Source organism: Pelophylax lessonae, assembly GCF_965119305.1.
Source record: "Pelophylax lessonae genome assembly, chromosome: 12".
In the NCBI taxonomy this organism is placed as follows: Eukaryota; Metazoa; Chordata; class Amphibia; order Anura; family Ranidae; genus Pelophylax; species Pelophylax lessonae.
The window spans coordinates 161,186,391-161,209,151 of NC_138779.1; the positions used below are offsets into that span (position 1 = coordinate 161,186,391).

The window sequence follows — 22,761 nt, forward strand, 5'->3', positions numbered from 1 at the left end:
TATGGATTTTGTATATGTTTATATATGCACTGTATGTATTTGAGTTTATTGGAGTGATCCACACTCATTTTTCTTTTATTCATTATTTATAATATTTATACCACTGTATATTGCATTTATAAGCTGACTGCCAGACTGAATAGGGTAGCGCAGTATTTACTTCACATCACACATTTTTAGATCACTATATCACATAGTGCACCTGATTACTTTGCAGCTTCCCACAACAACCAATTTTATTTCATTTTTTTTTTTAATGAATTGCACCTAGGCGCGAGTATTATATATAATTCTTTTCAGCACAGCTTATGTTTAAAAACAGACATGCCATATCACCAGGTGAAAGTTAAAGGGAAGGAAAGTTTAAAAATGAAAATCACTGCAGCAATGACATCTAAGAATTGTTAAGTTGCAGTATGTTTGTATTTGGATTTTATGCCGCTTTAAAATTAATTTTCAGCAAAATTATGAAAAAGCATTATTTTGATGATGATTATCATGTCCCCAAGATTTATAAAGCAAATTCTCATCCTGCTTTGGCTTTTCCTTTTCAGCTCAAGCACTGGCAGCTACTTCCCCACCAAGTCACAGTCATATGGAGGATGAGATCTTCAATCAGTCTAGTAGTACTCCCACCTCCACCACATCAAGCTCTCCTATTCCACCAAGTCCTGCCAATTGCACGACAGTAAGTTTATAATGGATTCAATTTTTATTGTAAATTATAAGATATGTACCTTTTTTTTTTTTTTTTTACATAAAGTTCTTAGTCTGTTGCAGAACACAAGTAAGACTGATTTGAAATATTCATTTTCTCTATCATTCATTGACAGACGCATATTCTTCTTAACCATTGGGTTATGCTGCCCCCTACAGGAGGAGGACAATATGCAGGGAAAAAAAAAAAAAAACTTTACCGTGCCTTTGGGGCAGTCCCTGAAGGCATACACCCACTCACTCTGCTATAAAATTCAGTTTGTGTCTGCCTAGTTTAGGAGTAGGACCTAGTTCCTGGCTGGGACTTTGGTCTTAGCTTGTTTTTTTTATTTTAAAGGGAACCTTGTTAAAATTTTAATTTTTTTAGCTAGTTATGCTCCTGAGAGAACTGCAATTGACAGCCAGACTGGGTTTCGGACTAGATATCCTAGATCCTTAAGGTCTCCCAGTCCGGCCAACAAGCATGTGCAGGTTATAGCCCCGCGCTAGGCCTAGCCCCGACAGAGCTCCAATGGTCGGGGGCTGGCCAGCAAGTGAAACCCCTCGTCGGGAAGCACACAACCTGGTTTGACCTGAGTTGCAGCGTGCCCCTTGGCCGTCAGCACCCCCACTCCGAGTGGAGAGGTAGTCTGTCCGGAGTGGCGCCCACCCGATTGTCATTGATATGGTGAGTAGTGTCCCCCCATAGCTGTTGCGGTCTCGGTGTGGACGTGGGCCCCTCCTTGGGATGGTCGGTCCCCCGGGTTCCCTTCCATTTCCCCCAGCCCCTTTAACAGTCACGGTGGTCTTGTGGCCCCAACCTACCCCCATGCCACTTGCTCCAGTAAGGGGGGTGGATGTGGTTGTTGCTGACCGGGCTGTCTGGATCGCACATGGGGGTCTTTGAGCAAGTCCCCAGCCCCCTGGGGGTTAGTGACTGGGGCAGAGATGTCCTTTGGACTCCCTGCGGTGGTTATAGGCTTGGGGGGGGAGATGTTTCATCATCCATCGGTCTTTGCCTCACGTGTCTTGCCTACTCGTTGCTGTCCGTGTACCTGAACCGAGCTGCCCGAATGAGGTACCTGACCGAGATGTGATGCCTGACCGGTGGATGCCTCACGCGGCCTGATCTGGCCTACTCGCGGCTGATGGAGCTGGCTGGCTATCTGAATGACTGACTGAGCTGTCCGGGCGACAGACCAGGCTGTCCGAGCTCCTAATCGAGCTCTCCTAGCTGCTTATCAAGCTGACGCCTGACTCGCGACCGGATCGGGACCCAAATTTTGGCCATGGCTTGGCTGCCTACTCGTGGCTGGCTGTCCGAATTGCTGTCCGAGCTGTTGACCAGGCTGTTTGAGTTGCTGACCGGGGTGATAGAGCAATTTATGGTGGGCGATCCTTCGGTCTAATAGGGGTCTTTTTGTGGAAATTTAGCCGGCGTCTCCTTGCTGGACTGTGGTCGACGACCATACCTGCTTATGTTCTCGGGGTGAGCTTGGCATATAGCGATTCTACTGGGTCTGCGTCCACGCAGACCCAGAATACTTAGAAAACATTGTGTATTCTGCGGGCACAGAATACTTGGAAAGCATTTTGTCCAGGGGACCTGGACTCTGAAAGATCTAGAATTCTGATCAATTTTCTGGAACTCAGAGCGATAAAGCTTTGCTTTAGTCACTGGACAAAGTTCAGATTCAATGAGACAATGCCATGGCCGTGGTTTACGTCAATCATCAAGGGGGCACCAAGAGTGTCCTGGTGGCCTGGGAGGTGGCTGAGATCTTAATATGGGCAGAAAATTTTGTTCCAGCCCTCTACACCGTGCATATACCTGGATTGGAGATCTGGCAGGCAGATTACTTGAGTCGTAAGGTGTTGGATCAGGGGCAATGGTCCCTGCACCCAGAGGTGTTTCACCTGTTGTGTCCGGTGGGGGAAACCCGATGTAGACCTGTTCATTTCTCTGCTCTTTGAGAAGGTACAGAGATTTGTAGCTAAGTCTCGGGATCCTCTGGCCGACCCCACAGATGCAGTGGTGGCTCCTTGGGGACAGTATCAGCTGATCTATTCATTCCCTCCCCTGAAACTTCTACCGAGGCTTCTGCGCTGAATAGAGGTGGAAGGGATTCCGGTCATTCTGGTGGCTCCAGAGTGGCCTCGCCGGTCTTGTTATGCAGATCTGGTAAGGTTAGAGGAAACTAGAGGAAAAACGGTTTAACCTTAAAATACGTAAGGGGTTCTTCAATGTCAGAGCAGTAAGGATGTGGAATTTGCTTCCACAAGCAGTCGTATCAGCAGGGAGCATTGATGGTTTCAAAAAACTATTAGATGGGCACCTTAATGACCACAACATACAGGGGTATACAATGTACTAACACACACACATCATAGGTTGAACTGGATGGACTGATGTCTTTTTTCAACCTCAAAAACTATGTAAATACTATGTAGTTGCCAATGTTCCTTGGAGACTTCCTCTCAGGAAAGATCTGTTGTCTCAAGGGCCGATCTTCCATCCTGCTTTACAGTTGCTGTCTTTAACGGCATGGCTTTTGAAAGCCAGGTATTGAAGGATAGGGGTCTTTATGACTCCTACACTGTTGAAAGCTAGACAATCTACCTACAGGAAGATTTCTCATCGTATGTGGAAAAAGTACATCTCGTGGTGTAAATCTATTAAGGTGCATCCACGCTCCTTTTCAGTGGCTAGGATAGGATATTGGCTTTCCTCCAGAGCAGGGTTGAGGAGCGCTTTGCCTTGGGTGCTATTATAGGTCAGATGTCGGCTTTGGCTGTGTTTTTTCAATGCTCTTTAGCTACGCATTCTTTGATTCACACTTTTATCCAGGGAGTTCGTCATGTGGCTCATCCGATACGGTCCTTGTTACCTCCGTGGGATCTTAACTTTGTGCTGTATGTCTGTTCTTCAAAAACCTCTCATTGAAAACTTTGGGAGATTACTCTGCCTACACTGTCACAGAAGGTAGTCGCTTTTTCGTGGCTATTACCTCTGCCCGCACAGTGTCTGAATTGGCGGCGCTGTCCTGCTATTCTCCTTATTGGTGGTCCTCAGAGATTGTGGTGCTTCGAACTAGTCAGTCATTTCTTCCGAAGGTGGTTTTTAATTTCCATTCCAAGATATTGTGCTGCTTTCACTCTGTCCTAAGTCCAAGCATCCCAAGGAAATTGCCTTGCATTCTTTGGCTGTGGTTCTGGCAATTAGGGTTTGCCTGGCGGTTACTCAGTCTTTCAGGAGATTAGACTCTTCTTTTGTCCTCACAGAGGGACTGGCTGCATGTGCTGCGACCATATCCAGATGTATCAGGCAGATGGTGGTACAGGCGTATTCACTTAAGGGTCAGGTGCTACCTTTCCCTGTGAAGGCACATTCTGCTAGAGCGCTGAGTGCCTCTTGGAACTTTTGCCATCAGGCGTCCGTAATACAAGTTTGCAAGGCGGCAACACGGTCGTCTGTGCACACGTTAACTAAATTCTATAAAGTTGATGTGTTGGCATCTTTGAATGCTTCTTTTGGTCACAAGGTTTTCCAGGCTGCTGTTTAACCACTTGCCGACCGCTCACTGTGCTGCTTCTGCACTGCGACATAGACCTACGTCGGGCGCATTCACTGCTCCAGGGCGCGCTCCCGATCCTGGTCTGATTCGGCTCAGAACCGATCAGTCACCAGATGCAGACCAATGATTTTTGGTCTGGATCTGGTAATCTGTTCTGGCCAATGGCATCATGTCCCCTGCCTGTGTAATGTAAACACAGGCAGGTGAAGTGATGTAATTTTCCCTCCTGGAGCCCTTTCGGATCCAGGAGAAGCATCTAAAACGTGAGTTCCACAACACTACACTGACACTACCACACATAGATACACTTTTAACCCCTTGATCACCCCTGATCACCCTCTCAAACCCCTCAGTATACACTATATACAGTGGTATACATATCTTTTACTGATCACTGTATTTAGTGTCACTTGTGACCCATATCGCGCCCCAGTTAATCCCTTCACCCCCTATCACACTGTGCACTAATATACAGTATATTCGCCAACTACTGATCACTGTATTAGTGTCATTTGTGATCCCAGTTTGCGCTTGCGCTAGGCCCAGATAGGTTTAGGCCACCCGCCATACATCCCCTGTAAAGGTTTAACCCCTTGATCTCCCCCAGTTAACCCCTTCACTGCCATGTCACAGTGTTCCCTATATACAGTGATTACCGATCACTGTATTAGTGTCACGGGTGACGCTAGTTAGGCTAGTTAGCATCAGAGTCCCACCAGATTTTTTAACAGTTATTTTGCGTCAGTGTCCATTACAGATTGCCAGTAACACTAACACACACACACTATACACCTCCATTACTAGTACAGTGTTTTGAACAGATCAGTATCTGATCTGATCAGAACTATACTAGCGTCCCCATAGTTTAGTGTTCCCAAAACACAGTGTTTGCATGATCAGCACTGATTCCTGCCAGCACCTGTGTTTAGCCCCTCCGCCCAGCCCGCCCCCCCCCCCCCCCCATGCAATTGCAGTAATCAATAGATTACTGTCACTTCCAAAAAAACACAACACACAAAACCGCTGCGTTAGCAGAGTCAGGCCTGATCTCTGCTAGCACAAGCAGTTTTTATTGTAGCGACCAAATTGTCCTCGACAACCAGGTGCTTTTTTACCTGTGAGTCACACTACTGTACCTGTAAATCTAGTTGCTAAAATGTCTAAACGGTTGTACATTAGTGAAGAGGCCTACAGTATACTGACCATGTCAGATGAGAGCGATGGGGAAGCCTCACTGGCAGAATCAGGGTCAGTATATGAACCTGTAGAGAGCAGTGGCTCCCTGACAGAAAGCTCCAATGAGGGAGGGGTCCCTGCTAAGGTCAGGCGTATGCGACCCCATTCTGGAGTTGCTGAGATGCAAGAACCAGATTTTTCTCATATGGAGCAGAGTGCCAGTACTAGTGCCGCTCACACTTCTGGTGAACTGGCAAGCACTAGTGGCCTAGTACATCCTGGACCTAGACATACCAGCACTACAGTATCACTTGGTGTCATGGCGAGTCCCATAAGTGCAGTTGAAGCTGATGCAGTGGCTAGCACGAGTAGTGGCCCGCAGCCACCGAAAATTCGAAGACAGGCTCGTAGAGCCCATAGTGTCCTTCCTGATGCGCTTGCAAATCCCAATTGGCAGCCCACAGATTCTGCAGCGCCCGTACTTCCCCCATTCAATGCTGAACCAGGAATTTAAGTGGAAATAGCTGATTTTAATCCCCTTAATTCTTTTGAGCTGTTTTTCACTGAAGATCTTCACAGATCTATTGTGGATCAAAGTCATTTTCTATGCTAACCAATTTATCACCGCCTATCCAAATTTGTCCCTTGTCAGACCATTCAGCTGGAAACCTATAAAGGTTTCCAAATTTAAAGCCTTTCTTGGCCTATCCTTCAACATGGGCATTACTAAAAAGAGTGAGTTGTGGTCATATTGGTCCACTGACCCAATTCATCAAATGCACGTATTCTCTGCTGCTATTTCCAGGACTCGATACGAACAAATATTTTGGTGCATGCATTTCAATGACAATGAACTCTGTCGTCCTCGGGGGAGACTCTTGACATGACCGGCTCCACAAAATTCGGCCTCTCGTAAACCACTTCAGTCAGCGATTTGCAGCCTTGTTTATCCCCCCAACAAGATGTCTGCGTTGATGAGTCCCTGATTAAGTTTACTGGCCGCCTTGCTATCAATCAGTATCTACCCAGCAAGCATGCCAGATACGGGGTCAAGCTGTATAAGCTGTGTGACAGGCCACAGGCTATACAGTTAATTTCCGTGTTTACAAGGGAAAAGATAGCACTGTGGAGGCCCCCACTGCCCAGACTACATAGGGAGCATTGAGAAGATAGTTTGGGACTTGGTGTCACCCTTATTCAGAAAGGGGTACCACTTGTACGTGGACAGTTTTTATTCAAGCGTGCCACTTTTTAGGCACTTCTGTTAATTACGAATTGGTGCATGTGGTACCGTGCGATCTAATCCCTGGGGCTTCCCCCAATGGCTTGTAAATGCCCCACTTAGGGGGAGAGAGCCTGCTTGAGGTGCAATTAATTGCTCGCAATGAAGTGGAGGAACAAACTGAACATTTTCGTTCTGTCCTCCATTTACTCAGACACGGCAGTCGAAATTACTACGGTCACTGGTGTTGTTGAGAAGCCCCTCTGTGTCCGCAACTGTAACTGTAAAATGGGAGGGGTGGACGACCAGATGATGGGACCATAGTTAATTGCCCTTAAGGCCAGACGCTGGTACAAAAAAAGTTTCCTTATACTTATTCTAATTGGCTTTTTACAACGCTTTTGCCTTATACAAAGCGTCTGCCGGAACATTATCCTTCCTACATCACCAAGAAGAGCTAATCGGAGCCCTTCTGTTTCCAGGAGGTGCTCCTGCCCAACTTCCCCAACCATATGCAGTGAGACGGCTGCATGAGTCATTTTCCGGAATTCCTTCCGAGTACCCCTACCCAAAGATACCCCCAAAAAAGATGCCGTGTCTGCAGCAAGCATGGATTTGGGCATGACACCCGTAATTATGGTCCCGACTGTCCTGACCGACCTGGTCTTTGCCACGGTGACTGTTTCCATCGCTACCACACTAGTGGATTATTAGCATAGGGTACAGCATGGCACAGTGTAGGGAACACTTACACAGGGTCTCGAAAGATGTTCGATAGCGATCGTCATTTTGAGAGATTCCAAGCTGGAACGTTAACGTTGAAAAAAAAAAAGTGTAAAAAAAAAAAAAAAAATTCCAAAAACAAAATAAAGCCAAAAATAGTTGTCTGAGTTATTTTTCTGTTCTTACTCTGCTCTTCTACTTTTCCTACTTTAACTTTTTCATTGGTACTTTTCAGGTACCAATGTAATGTTTTATGTTTACTGTTCAGTTTGCCTTGCAGATACACTCATCAGCTGCCACACTGATTTATATATATTCTGACACAAACAGCGTTTGCGCTCAGCATATATAGAAATCTCTGATGGCAGCGCTGTAGGAGGTGATTTCACCGCCACAGTTAAAAAAAAATAGGTATACATGGCGTTTGGTCAGGTATACTCATCATTAGAAAGTGGGTTTCGATGTTTTGGGTGGCTAATGATGGGTGTATTACACCTTTTCTGGCAGGTATTTCTTCATCCACATTGATCGATGTGGATGAAGGAATCTGTTAGGTTCTCTTTTTTTCGTTCATCCCACAGGCTGCATGAAAAAACAAATAAATAAAAACTACAATATAAACCAAACAAGGACCAGCAATGTATTTGTATGTTGCTGGACTTTGAGTGGTTATACCAGGATGATGCCTGCAGATTTAGGCATCATCTTGGTATTGTTTTTACAGCCAGCGGTAGGCTTGCATGTAAAAGCGATCCTAGCTGATAAATAGCCGCTGCCCCCCCCGCGCTATAGTGGATGCACTTCTTAGCTCCATCAGGGTGACTTAAAATATTGCTGCTGAGCCCACCCAGTCAGGTTAACGGGTTTCCTTCGGGTCCCGCAAAAGCCGGGTCAGGTTTTTTCTCTGCCCTGAGGAGTTTTCACGTAACCGTGAACGACCTATGGTGTCGCATCATGCATATGCTGGCGGTACCTGAGCGGTTTAATTACCGTTATCCCTTTGCAGATGCTGTGGGTAATTGTTGGACTGTGTCACCGAAGATTGATCGCACTGTTTCTAGGTTCAATACGTCCACATTGATGCCCGTGGTTGACTCCCCGGTGTTCATGGATCCAGCGGATAGGCGCGTTGTGCCGCTTTCCCGCCACATTTTTGGTGGAAGGCTCCCTGCTCGAACCTAGGTTTGCTTCGGTGAATGTTCTCAAGCTGTCACGGAATGGTCCACGGCGCTTAGGCGCACCTTGGTGGCGCAGGTGGTCTCTCCGACTGCTCTTAACCTGGTGAATCACGTGGCCCAGGCCGTGATGTACCTTTTGATGCAGCCTTGGAGTGAGGCTCCTCTGATCGCACGGTTCCTTTGTGGCAGAACGTTGGTCGACTGACCGTGCTTCCTAGACAACGTCTGTGTCTGATGTCCCTTTTTATGGGTATTCGGCTTCTTGGGGATGCCTTAGATGCCTTGCTGGAAGGTCTTACGGGTAGTGTGAGTACCCTTTTGCCCCACACCTCTAAAGGTGTTCCTTCACTTTCTGGGTCCCTTCGTGCCTCAGGGGCATGGGAAAGAGGTAAATCCTTCAAGCCCTCAGGCAGTCACAGAAAGCCATGGTCCGGGAAGCCCATAACTGGTCAGGCCGGTTCGGCAGCCCAGTCCTCCTCCGCCTGAGGGACGCCCTCACCTGTTTCGGGGGTGGGGGGGGGGGCTGGTCGTCTGCGTTACTTTTCGGGAACCCTGGTTGTCCCTTATTCAGGACGGGTGGGTACACGAACTGCTTCATTTTGGGTGCGAGATAGAGTTTAGTAGTTGCCCCGCAGACAGTTTTCTTTCTTTCCAATCGCCATCTGTTTCCCGATCAATTATGTGATCTCGAGGGAGGCGGTGCGAGAGCTTCTCGCCCGAGGAGTCATTGTGCCAGTCCCTCGGCGGGTTAGGTTCCACGGGTTCTTTTCCAACCTGTTCACAGTTCCCAGAAGAGAGAGAAAGGTGCATCCGATTCTGGACCTCAAGCCTCTGACCCGCTTCGTGTGGGTGTTGAAGTTCCGGATGGAATCTGTCCGGTCGGTAGTGGCATCATGAGTCCAGGGGGCTTCTGGTCTCCATCGACTTTAAGGATGCGTATCTGCTCCTCCCTATCTACGAGGATCATCAATGGTATCTCTGCTTCGTTGTGGCTGAGGCGCATTTTAGATTTGTGGCATTACCCTTTGGTCTGGCTTTGGCTCCCAGGTTGTTCACAAAGGTTTTGGCTCTGGTGCTGGCTTTGCTGCGCGTGAAGGGGATTACGGTCCTCAGTTATCTGGCCGACCTCCTGTTGAGGGCAGGTTTTTGTGCCACTCTGTCCAGCGATCTGACGGTCACGGTTCAGACGCTTCAGGAGTTCGGGTGGACCATCAACTTTCAGGTGTCAGCACTGACCCCGTCAGTTCGTCTTGGTTGCCTGGGGATAGTCCTGGACTCCGCTCACGCAAGGTTTTTTCTCTCTGAGAAATTACTTCGCTCCCTGTAGGACAGGGGTGTCCAAACTAAGGCCCTCCAGCTGTTCAGGAACTACAATTCCCATCATGCCTAGTTATGTCTGGGAATGTCAGTTTTACAATGCCTCATGGGACGTGTGGTTCTGCAACAGCTGGAGGGCCATAGTTTGGGCAGCCCTGCTGTAGGGTGAGGTGAGGTCCCTCTGGGATAACTATTTCCCCTCTACGGGCCTGCAGGCCGTCCCTGTGGCTGCTGGTTTCGGGTTTCAAAGCCATTCCATTTGCTCAGTTCACGAGATCTCTGTAAGCAGGGGTTCTTGCCAGGTGGGCCAAAATCCTCTGTCACTGGTCAAGAGGATATCTTTGAGCCACCTCACGAGGGTGGCCTTTTTGGGGTGACTCCTGTCGCCCGCTCTGACACAAGGCAATTCTTTTATTTGGCTATGCTGTGGTCAGTGGTTGCCACCAATGCCAGCCTGTCGGGCTGGGATGGAGTTCGGGGCATGCTTTGTGCCCAGGGGACGTGGTCGGCGGAAGGATCCTCCTTGCCGTAATACCGTCTTGGAGCTCAGAGCAATCGAGCTCTGATTGTTCCTTGGATGCCTCGGCTTTGGGGTTGCCCGATTCGTGTTCGATCTGACGACGCCACGGCGGTGGCTTTCGTCCTACACCGAGGTGGACACCAAGAGTGCCCGGGGTAGTGGCCGAGATCCTGTTTTGGGTAGAGTTGCGTGTTCTAGCGATTTCGGCTGTTCACGTTCCAGGATTGGAGCACTGGTAGGTGGACTGTCTTCGTCACCAGTCCTTGGACCAGGGCGAATGGTTCCTTCTTCCAGAGGTGTTTCGCCTCCTGTGTGCCCGTGGCAGACTACGGACGTGGCTTTGTTCGCATCCCAACTCAACATGGAAGTGGGTAGGTTCATGGCCTGAACCCGCGATCCTCTGGCAGACGCCACGGATGCGTTGGTGGTGCCCTGGCACCAGTATCAGCTGATTTGGGCCTTCCCTCCAATTCAACTGCTGTCCAGGTTCCTCCGCTAGTTGGCGTCGGAACAGGTAACTCTGGTGGCTCCAGACTGGCCTCGTCGGTCTTGGTACGCAGACCTCGGGCAGATGGTTGTCAAGCCGCTCTGGCGGCCTCCGCTGTGAGACTTTCTACTGTCTCCTGGGCCGATAATCCATCCTGTTTTATAGTATCTGGCTTTGACGGCATGGTTGTTAAATACCAAGTTTCGAGAGCTCAGGGTCTCTCGGATGCTGTTATTCTTGCCTTACTGAAGGCTCGGAAAGCCACCTCCAGGAATACCATTGTGCCTTGAAGGCGTATTTTGCCTAGTCGCAAGGGTTTTATCCACGCTTCCTCTCAGTAGCGAGGGTTTTGGCCTTCCTGAAGGAAAAGTGTGTGTCGGCCCTTGGCGCTGGACATGGGCAAGGTCAGTTGTCGGCCTTTGCCGGTTTTCTTCCAGCGTCCCTTGGCGACTAATTCCTTGTTTTGCGCCTTTGCTCAAGGGGTGCGTCATCTGGCTCCCCCGCTGACGGCTCCTTTGCCTCCGTGGGAACTGAATTTGGGTTTTTGTCCGTTTTCTTACAACGGTCTCCCTTTGAGAACATCAGAGCACCAGCTCTGCCTGGATTGTCCCAAAAGTTGCCTTTTTGGTAACTCTCACCTCTGTTCGAAGAGTGTCGGTATTTGCGACTCGGTCTTGCCAGTCGCCATATTTGGTCGTTTATAAGGATCACGTGGTCCTGCGACCCGCTCGCTTTTCTTCCTGAGGTGGTGTCTTCTTTCCACCTCGTCGTTGTTTTCTTCTCTTGCTTCCGTCTTGGGTGCAGCCCAAGCATCCCTAGGACTTTGTCCTGCGTTCTTTGACTGTGGTCCGGGCATTCAGGTTTTTGCCTGTAGGCCACGGAGTGTTTTGGGAAGTCGGATTCCCTGTTTGTCCTTCCGAGGGTCCTCAGAAAAGTTCGGCTGCGTCCGCTGCAGCTCCTTACGGTTTGGATCAGACGGACTTTGGTTTTGGGCCTATTCACTATAGGCTCCAGTGCCTTCTTTTCCTTTGAGGGCATGGTCTACTGGAGCCATCATTGCCTCTTGGTCTTTCCGCCATCAGGCTTCCTGTGGCTATGGTGTGCGTGGCGGCAGCGTGGTAGTCTGTGCGCACTTTTACAAATTTCTATTGGCTTGATGTACTGGCATCCTAGGATGCTTCCTTTGGCCGTGTAATTTTTGAGCGCGGCAGTATTTTTGCGGAGACGTGTTGTTCTATCTCTTCTTGGGGTGTATTTGTTCAGGGTTGGCTCCTGTTGAGCTTTGTTGCCCTGTTTGCTCAGTTGTTTAGTCTCTGGCCTGGTTGACACGTTGCCTTTTCTTTTGTTGCGGCTTCCCACCCCTCACACCTGCACTGCTTTGGGACATCCCACTCGTGAAGGCGAACTGAACAGGCTGCGACTGTCAGAGGATGTAAGAGAAAGTATAATTTTTGTAAGAACTTACCTTAAAATTATTTTCTGAGTCCTCTGACAGTCGCCACCCCGTCCTTTTTTTTTTTTTTGGGGTTGATAGTCTTCATGCACTGCTTGCTACAAAACTGAAGCGCAGAACCTAGTGGATGATGGGTAATAGCTGAGGAACAGCCCCCTAGAGGTTGGTTAAGTGTAAAAGCTTTTGTTTGTATACCTTTTCACTGCCTAGCCTACTTCCGCAGAGAGGCGCATTACCCACTCGTGAAGGCTAACTGAACAGGCTGCGACTGTTAGAGGACTCAGAGAAAATAATTTTATGGTAAGTTATTGCAAAAATTTTATTTTTTTTCCTTTTTTTCAATTTTCAAAACTTTTTTGCTGTATTGGCATTTCATGGCCTCCGAAACTGTGATAGGTAGTGAGGAGTGAAATCAACAATTTATGCCCTTGGAAAGCCTGAAGGCGGTGATTGGATTTCGGGGTCCTGTACGGGGCTAGACTTCCAAAAAATCTCACATATGGGGTATCCCCATACTAAGGATAAGCAGCAGAATGTATTTTATGGTGTAATTTCACATATACCCATGGCATGTGTGAGAAAAATATAATTTAGTGACAACTGTGTGCTAAAAAAAAAAAAAAAAAAAATAAATTTTCCCAAAACTTGTGGCAAAATATAAAAAATTTCATGGACTCAACATGCCTCTCAGCAAATAGCTTGGGGTGTTTACTTTCCAAAATGGGGTCATTTGGGGGGGGGGGGGGGGGTTTGTGCTATCTTGAAATTTCAGGGCCTCCGAAGCTGTGATAGGTATTAAGGAATTAAAATGTACAATTTAGGGGGCCTGGCCTGGAGCGTGATGGGATAGGTCGCATGTGGTGAGAGCTCCGTCTACCCGATCCCCGGTACATTCATCCTGTAGCGTTATCTCCGTTTTTACCGTTTTCTACCTCTATCGGTGCCCCAGATCCCGATGAACCTCCGGGCATCATGTCTCCTCCAAAGCGGGGCATGGATGCCAATGCACAGCTCGCTAAGTTCCGCCCGCAGGAGCCGTCTCCACAGGCCGAAGATGGCGCCGGCTCCTCCTCCACCTCCAAGAAGACCGCGGCAGATACCGCTAAGATGCTGGATGCTATCTCCCTCTGCCAAAGCACTCTTGCCTCAAAGATAGAGGAAGTCAAGATCGATATCTCCCTGATACGGCAAGATATGTCTAAGCTGCGGGACCGGGTCACGGAGGCTGAGACACGCATAAATGCTAGTGAGGTCATCTTGCATCCCCTGCAGCACACCGCTGAGGAGCTCCAATGCCAAGTGCAGCAGCTCCATTCCAAACAGGATGATATGGAGAATTGTCTCCGCCGCTGTAATCTCCGATTCATCGGCTTGCCTGAGAGGGCTGAGGGGAACGATCTGGCTAGCTTCCTGGAAGACCTGCTTCTTACCACCTATGGATGCAAGTCTTTCTCTGTGATGTTTGCGGTGGAGAGGGCCCACCGTATCCCGTCGCGGCCTCCACCATCTGGGGCCCCAGCCCGCACGTTCATTGCCAAATTTCTTAATTTCCGGGACAGGGATAAAATCCTTCGCCTTTCCAGAGAAAAGGGTAATATTCCCTATCAAAGTGGACATGTGGCTGTCTTTCCTGATTTCTCTAATGAAGTTCAGCGTCTGCCGGCCCGTTTCCAGGAGGTTAAACGCCACATGAGGGCCTTGCATTTAAAATATTCCATGTTATACCTGTGGGATTGAGGGGGGTTCTCCTCTATCCTGACTGTGCGATTTGTGTTTACCTAAAGGGCCCCCCCCCCTGCAGTCTACAGTTTGCATACCTGCCATGTGCCTCATCGTTGTGATGCCTGGAGGCTTTCTCTTTTCTCCTGTTTGATATCCTTGTTTCTGAGACTGTTGCCTGTCGCACGGACTTGCTGTCTACGAGGTAGTCTACTCAGCTCTTCCTGAACTGTGCTGTGATCCTGTTCCTGCGGAATGGAATTTACTCTTTCTCCACGTTACTCAGCGAGTCAGTTGCCCCCAAATTGTTTCTAATGCCTTCCCCCGTTATTCTTTTTATTTTGCCTGTTCTGATTTTTCTTTTATGCTCATTCGATTGCCTGTCTCATTTTTGTGGTGCTTTCAGTATTGTACCCTGGTCCCTGCCTGCTCCCCAGTTTGGGGTTTGGGACAGGAGCTGGGGGACTTGCTGTTGTATACCTATGTTTCTCTGTCGCTCATTGACAGACGCAGATTCCATCTCTTGATATCTGTAGGGTATTACTGCCCCCTACAGGAGTAGGACACTAGGCAGAAAAAGAAAGGTCTGGCTATACCTATGGGCAGTCCCAGGGGGTATACCCTCTCTCTCCCTGCTATAGGATGTCAGTTTTTTTCTGCCTAGTCAGGAGTAAGGTCTTAAGTTCCTTGCTGGGATCTCTGGTCCTGGCAAGTTTTTTTTTAGATAAATCTTTTTTTAGCTAGCTTTTTTTCTCCGAATTGTTCCTGTGAGATCTACAAGCAATTATGCCGGATCTGGGCGACGGGCTGGATGTTGAGATCCAGTGGTAACCCCAGCCGGCCTACGAGCGCGTGCAGGCCCTAGCTCATCGCTGGGTCGGCCGCCACATTGTCCCACTGGCCGGGGACTGGCCCGCGGGTTAAACATCCCGTCGATTTCCATACGACCGGTCGGCGACCGAGTCGCAGCGCCTCTTTTGGCCGACAACCCACCCCCCCCCCCCCCACTGGGCGGCGAGGGGTTTTGTCTGGAGTGGCGCCCGCTCTGTTCCGGTATGGTGAGTAAATGTTTCCCCCCCCTCTCCCTCATGGCTGACTGGGGTGGACGTGGGCCGGCCCCTCCCTGGGATGGTCAGACCCCCATTGCTCTTTGTTCCCCTCTGTTCCTCTGTGCTCCCCCCTCCGGTGGTGTCCCTCTCTCCCCCCCAAGGGTTGCTTGTGTGTGTGTGTGTGTGGAGTGGCTGGCATTGCGTGCATGCAGCTAAGGGGGCGGGAGGTGGGGGGTCCCGACGGTGCGGATGTCTGTTGTGCGGGGGGCCTTCCTCCCTGGCCCCCTAGGGCCTACCTGCCGATCGACCGCCTGTTGGTGTTGGGGGGGGGGCCCTCGGGGACCCTCCTTCCCGCCGCAGCGTGCATCGTGTGGTGAGCCTTTTGGGGGTCTCTCTTCGGGGGTCTCTAGGCACGCTGCCTGGCCACTGGGGGCGCTGTAGCTTTGGGTGACATTTAAAAAAAATATTTTTTTTTCATTTTGTCATAATTTGCTGATGGGTTCCCCTAGTGTACCATGGACCCTGCCTCACATGTGTCCCCACCTGATTCCCTCGAGGTGGCCGCAGGGCCCTCCGGTCCCCAGCTCACCATTGATGCGCTTTCGGCGGTCCTGGAGTCATTTGTGTCCCGGGTGCGGGTGGAGGTGGCCTTTCAGGGATGGGGGGGCTAAAAAGCGACCCCTGCCTACCCCTGTCTCGTCTTATGCCTCAGATTCTGATTCTGAGCCTGTCGCTGCTGGTGCGGGTCCCTCCTCTGGGGCTGCTGTTTCGCGCCCCGTCTCCTTTGATAATGAGGATGACCTTTCTGCCTCCGCTATAGTGCAAGACAAGGCGCTGGTGGATGCACTGATTGTGTCTGTCTGGGAGACCCTAAAGCTGGAGGTTGCCCCTGCGGATGCGACTGTACGAAAGTTGCCTTTGGCACTCGCAAGCCCTCCAGGGTGGCAAAGGTGTTCCCTTTTCCCAAATGCTTTGACGATATCATTAAGGAGTGGGTCCGTCCGAAACAACCCCCTGGGATGCCCAAACGGATTGCTTGGCGCTACCCGTTTGAAGAGTCCCTCCTTAAGAAATGGACGGTGCCGCCTTCGGTGGATACGCTGGTCTCCAGGCTAAATAAGGCTACTGTTATCCCGTTAGAGGATTCCCCGTCCTTTAGGCATCCGGTTGATCGTAGGGCGGAATCTGTGTCCCGCTCTATATTCTCCCTGGCGGGGTCGGCCTTCAGACCAGTGTTTACCATTGCTCTGGTTTCGCAAACCTTGACGGAATGGGCCAAGTTGTTACCCTGTGACCTGGAAGGGAGAAGTCTCCCCCCTGCCGTTGCGGAGTTGCTGGACCAGATGGTGCAGGGGCTACAGTTTGTTTGTGATGCCGCGCTAGATGCTGCTCCATTGCTGGGGCGTGTGTTGTTCTCGGGGGTGGTCCTCCGGCGCATGCTATGGTTGAAGTGCTGGTCGGCGGATCAGGCTTCCAAAAAAGCCTTGATCAGGGGAATCGCCTGTTTGGTGCTACCTTGGATGAGATTATCAAGGGTCTCACTGGGGGCAAGAGCGCCTTTCTCCCGCAGGCTGCCAAGGGTAAGGAATCTCGTCGCAGACGGGGAGTTTCCTTTTCAGCTCACAAGAAGTTTTTCGTTCCTCCGTGGCGGGTGACAAGGCGATGCCCTCCAAGCCCCCCCCCCCCCCAGGGGGGGTTTCAAGAGACCCTGGTCTGGTAAGCAAAAATCCGGTTCTTCCAAACCTGTGGATAAGTCAGTTTCGGCCTGAAGGTGCGCCCCCACAAATATCAGGGGTGGGGGGGGGGGCGTCTTCGCCGGTTCCCGGACCCGTGGCTCTCCAGGATTCAAGACAAATGGGTTCACGAGGTCATACGGTCGGGTTACAAGATCGAGTTTCGATCAGTTCCACCGGTGCGGTTCATCCCTTCCAATGTGCGACTGTGCCCGGATCGCCTAAGGGCTGTGTTGGGGGCAGTGCAGGACTTGATGCAACAAGGGGTTGTAGTTCCGGTTCCCCGTGGGGAACGTTTTCGGGGCTTTTACTCAAATCTGTTCAGTGCCCAAGAAAGAGGGCAAGGTGCGTCCAATCCTGGACTTAAAGGCGCTCAATTGTTTTGTCCGGGTGCAAAAATTCAAGATGGAGTCCATTCGCACGGTGGTGGCCTCCCTGCATCAGGGGGACTTTCTGGCCTCCATAGACATCAAGGATGCCTTATCTTCATGTTCCCATTTACGCAGGACATCAGCGTTTTCTGCGCTTTGCTGTGGGAGAGGACAATTATCAGTTTGTGGCGTTACCCTTTGGTCTTGCCTCTGCTCCCCGGGTCTTCACAAAGGTTTTGGCCCCAGTTCTGGCGCTTTTACGACAGCGGGGCATATCGGTTCTGGGCTACCTGGACGACCTCCTCCTCCTTCCGGAGTCTCCGCAGGCTCTGTTGTCAAACTTGGAGATCGCCATGACCTCTTTGGAAGAGTTCGAGTGGCTTGCGAACCTGCAGAAGTCATCCCTGGTTCCCTCCAGGAGGCTGGACTATCTGGGCCTGACTTTGGACGCGTCCTTGGCCAAGGTGTTTCTCCCTGCAGAGAAACTCCGGAAGATACACTCGGCGACTTAGCTGTTGCTGTCCGCCAACTGGCCGTCTCTTCGGACCTGCATGAGGGTTCTGGGACTGATGGCATCTTTCGAAGCAGTACCTTTTGATCAGTTTCATACGCGGCCCCTCCAAAAGGAGATTCTTCTCAAATGAAACCGGAATCTCGATTCCGTGGACAATCGGAACCCGGCTGAGCGAGCGGACCAGGGAGTCCCTGGTTTGGTGGCTTCGGTCTCCGATGCTCAGTCAGGGGAAGTCATTTCTTCCGATCTATTGGACGATTGTCACCACGGATGCCAGTCTGTCCGGGTGGGGAGGGGTTCTCGGCAGGTTGTCTGCTCAGGGGCTCTGGTCCCTGGAAGAATCCAGGCTGCCGATATATGTGTTGGAACTGAGAGCGATCAGGCTTTGTCTGGTTCACTGGAACGAGCATCTTCGGGGCTGCCCGGTTCGGATTCAGTTGGACAATGCCATGGCCGTGGCTTATGTCAATAACCAGGGGGGCACCAAGAGTGTTCTGGCGGCCGTGGAAGTGGCCGGCATCCTTAGGTGGGCGGAACGCTTTGTTCCGGCTCTCTCCGCAGTTCACATTCCGGGCGTGGAAAATTGGCAGGCGGATTTTCTCAGCCGTCAGACCTTGGATCAAGGGGAATGGTCTCTTCATCCAGAGGTGTTTCACCAGTTGTGCCTTCGTTGGGGCACCCCGGACGTGGATCTGTTGGCATCTCGGCTCAACAGAAAGGTGCAGAGGTTTGTAGCCCGCTCCCACAGACGCACTGGTTTCTCCGTGGGGGAAGTATCAGCGGCTGTATGCCTTTCCTCCTCTCAAGTTGCTGCCTAAGATTCTTCGCAGGATAGAGGCGAAAGGAGTTCGTCATCCTTGTGGCTCTGGACTGGCCTCGTCAGGCCTGGTAGGCCGACTTGGTCAGGCTGGTCGCGGACGCTCCTTGGTGACTTCCTCTCAGGGAGGATCTGCTGTCTCAGGGGCCGATCTTCCATCCTGCTTTATGGTCGCTGGCTTTGACGGCTTGGCTGTTGAGAGCCAGGTGCTGAAGGACAGGGGTTTCTGCTTCAGTTATTCCTACTCTGCTTAAAGCGAGGAAAGCAACTTCTAGAAAGCTCTATTATCGCACGTGGAAGTCTTATATCGCGTGGTGCGAGTCCCTCAGGGTTCCTCCACGCTCTTACTCGGTGGCTCGGATCTTGGCCTTCCTGCAACGGGGGTTTGAACAGAAGCTGGCCTTGAGCACTATCAAGGGTCAGGTTTCAGCCTTGGCGATTTTCTTCCAGAGGCCACTGGCCACTCATTCCCTGGTGCAGAATTTAATCCAGGGGGTGCGGCACCTGGCTCCTCCGGTGCGCTCGCTCTTGCCGCCCTTGGACCTTAATTTGGTGTTGTCGGTTCTCCAGGAACCTCCCTTTGAAAATATTAGGGAGATTCCCTTGCTTACCTTATCCCAGAAGGTGGCCTTTTTGGTGGCTATCACTTCTGCACGTAGGGTGTCGGAACTGGCTGTGTTGTCCTGTTGTTCCACCTATCTGGTGGTTCATAGGGATAAGGTGGTTCTTTGTCCGAATCCATCCTTCCTTCCTAAGGTGGTTTTCGGTTTTCACTTGAATGAGGATATTGTTTTGCCTTCCCTGTGTCCTAAGCCCAGTCATCCTCGGAAAATTTGCGTTGCACTCCTTGGATGTGGTTCGGGCAATCAGGGTGTACTTGGCTATTACTGACTCTTTTCGTAAGTCTGATTCGCTTTTTGTGATCACGGATGGCCCTAGAAAGGGGTTGCCTGCGTCTGCAGCGACTATCTCCAGATGGATCAGGCAGACGGTTGTGCAGGCTTATTCTATTAGGGGTCAGGTTCCTCTATTCCCTGTTAAGGCGCACTCTACTCGGGCTCTTAGTGCTTCCTTGGCCTTCCGCCATCAGGCGTCGGTGCTTCAGGTTTGCAAGGCGGCTACCTGGTCGTCTGTTCATACCTTTACTAAATGTTATAAGGTTGATGCGATGGCATCGGCGGATGCCTCTTTTGGCTGCAAGGTTTTGCTGGCTGCTGTTTGAGGGGACCTTTGGTCTACCTCGGGGGTTCTGTTTTTTTCAGGTGGGTCTCATCTTGTTTCAATGAGTCCTCTGTTCTTCTGAATGGCTCTGGTTTGGATTTTTTTTCTGTTATCCCACCCCTCATTTATGGCGCTGCTTTGGGACGTCCCTATGGTTATCAAGAGGTGGAATCTGCTTCTGTCAATGAGCGACAGAGAAAACTGGATTTTTGACTTACCGTAAAATCCTTTTCTCTTAAGCTCATTGACAGATGCAGGACCCGCCCCTCTATTTTGAGTTGGGTTGGTTTGATTTCTCTGACACTGCTTTGTTACATAACTGACATCCTATAGCAGGGAGAGAGAGGGTATACCCCCTGGGACTGCCTATAGGTGTAGCCAGAACTTTTTTTTTTTTCCTGCCTAGTGTCCTACTCCTGTAGGGGGCAGTAATACCCTACGGATATCAAGAGAAGGAATCTGCGTCTGTCAATGAGCTTAAAGTGGAGTTCCACCCTAAAATTATACTTACCTCCATCTTCTCGCTCCGGGTCACCTGAAAAACAAATGGATAATCGCAATTTTTTTTTTTACCACGTTTAGAAGAAAAAATACTTCCCTTACTTCCTTCTTCCTCCCCTCGGCGGCCGCGGCGTGTCGTCACTTCCTGACATGCAATGATTCCTGGGAGCTGAACGGTATCGCTCCCAGGAATCAATGCGCCTGCACCGGCCCCGCCGTCAGTTCCGGTGCAGGCGCCGTCATACCTTGCAAAAGAGCTTCTGGGCATGCCCAGAAGCTGTGCAGGGATGACGCTGCAGCACCGGAAGTGACGGTGGGGCCGGTGCAGTGCATCGTGGGACCGAAGAAGATGGAAGAGGACACAGAAGAGGATCGCTCTGGCTTCAAGCTGCCCACACCTTAGATGGCAGCGCTGGAGAATACATTTTCAAGGTAAGTATTTCTTCTAAAAGGTAAGTGCAACCCGGGACAGATCAGAGGCTAGCCATTGTGGAATGCATTAGCCCTGACTGTCCCGGGGGTATTTTTATTAAAAAAAAAAAGTTCACTGGGTGGAACTCCGCTTTAAGAGAAAAGGATTTTACGGTAAGTCAAAAATCCAATTTTTTTGTGCTCTGTTTAGGGAATATGCTCGCACGGGTTGGGGTTTGTGCAGAGCCGGGTGGGAATAGGTTTTAGGGAATATGCTCGCACGGGTTGGGGTTTGTTCAGAGCCGGGTGGGAATGGGTTTTATGTTTACTATGTGATGTTTTTTGCTGAGGGGTCCCCCCCTTCTGTCCCTCTATTTTTACATAGTTACATAGTAGGTGAGGTTGAATAAAGACAATAGTCCATCCAGTTCAACCTGTGTAGGCATGTGTGGCTGTAATCATCTCCCATACCCCTGAATGTTCTGATCCTTGAGATGTAAGTCTAAGAGTCTTTTGAAAGCCACCATACTACCCGCAGAAACCACCTCTTGTGGTAGAGAATTCCACAATCTTGTTGCCCTAACAGTAAAGAACCCCCCGCGTTGCCTGAGGTTAAAACGCTTCTCCTCTAATCGCATTGTATGCCCTCGAGTCCTCATGCAATCCCTTCGAATGAACAGCTTTTTTTCTAAGCTGGGATCCCCATTAAGATATTTATAAATTGCTATCATGTCCCCCCTCAGACGTCTCTTCTCCAGGGAGAATAAATCGAGCGATTGTAGACGCTCTTCATAGTCAAGGTCCTCCAATCCCCTAATTAGTTTAGTTGCCCTTCTCTGGACTCTCTCCAGCTCCAACACATCCCTCCTGAGGACTGGCGACCAGAACTGGACGGAATACTCCAGATGCGGTCGGACCAGAGTTTTATAAAGTGGAAGGATTATAGTCTTATCTCTGGAATGCATCCCTTTCTTTATGCATGCTAATATTCTGTTGGCTTTGGAAGCTGCCGCTTGACATTGCATGCTGTTTCCTAATCTATCATCAACCAATACTCCCAGATCCTTCTCCATTTTTGATTCCCCCAAGGGCTCCCCTCCTAACGTGTATTGTGATTTTATGTTTTTAGTCCCCAAGTGCAAAACCTTACACTTCTCCACGTTAAACCTCATTTGCCATGTCGTTGCCCACTCTGTTATTTTGTCCAGGTCATTCTGCAGGATATCTGCTTCATGTTGTGAAGTTATTGCCCTGCCCAATTTTGTGTCATCTGCAAAAACTGATATCGAACTACTGATCCCGACCTCAATGTTGTTTATGAATAAATTGAACAAGGTTGGTCCCAGGACTGAGCCTTGGGGGACCCCGCTTACCACCTCAGACCAGTCTGAGTATGCGCTGTTTATTACTACCCTTTGGACCCGCCTTTTTAGCCAGTTCCGTATCCAAGAGCAAACCCTGCTATCGATACCTGCAGACCTTATTTTATAAATTAAGCGCTTGTGGGGAACTGTATCAAACGCCTTAGCGAAATCTAAGTACACCACATCTACTGGCCTGCCCCTATCTAGCTCACAGCTCACCTCCTCGTAGAATGTAAGGAGATTGGTTTGACAAGAACGCCCATTTGTAAACCCGTGCTGATTACTGCTGATGATGTTGTTGTCCTTAGCAAACTCTACAATATAGTCCCTTATCATCCCCTCCAGAAGTTTACATACTACTGATGTCAAACTGACAGGCCTATAATTTCCCGGGATATGCCTCTGGCCCTTTTTGAATATTGGAATCACGTTAGCTTTCTTCCAATCCCCTGGTACATCTCCTGTCCTAATACTGTCAGCAAAGATCAGGAACAGTGGTCTCGATATAACTTTACTGAGTTCCTTGAGTACTCTCGGATGTATGCCATCCGGTCCTGGTGATTTGTTTGTGTTAAGTTTATCCAGCCTTTCCCTGATTTCCCCCTCTGTTAGCCATGGTGGCAAGTCCTGTTTATTATTACTAACCATACAGTCATGGTCAGTGTACCCCTCCTTTTCCTGTGTAAAGACTGACGAGAAAAAAGCATTTAGCAC

At 49.9% G+C, this 22,761-nt stretch overlaps 1 protein-coding gene across 2 annotated transcripts in view; it reads left to right on the forward strand.

Annotated features, from left to right (window-relative positions):
• Positions 1–22,761, forward strand: part of CNOT3 (CCR4-NOT transcription complex subunit 3) — an 894,807-nt gene that overhangs the window by 461,716 nt on the left and 410,330 nt on the right. For both annotated transcript variants that reach the window (XM_082273841.1, XM_082273842.1), the window contains exon 9: positions 555–688. In XM_082273841.1, the coding sequence (XP_082129967.1) occupies positions 555–688 (134 nt within the window). The remainder of the gene's footprint in view (positions 1–554; positions 689–22,761) is intronic.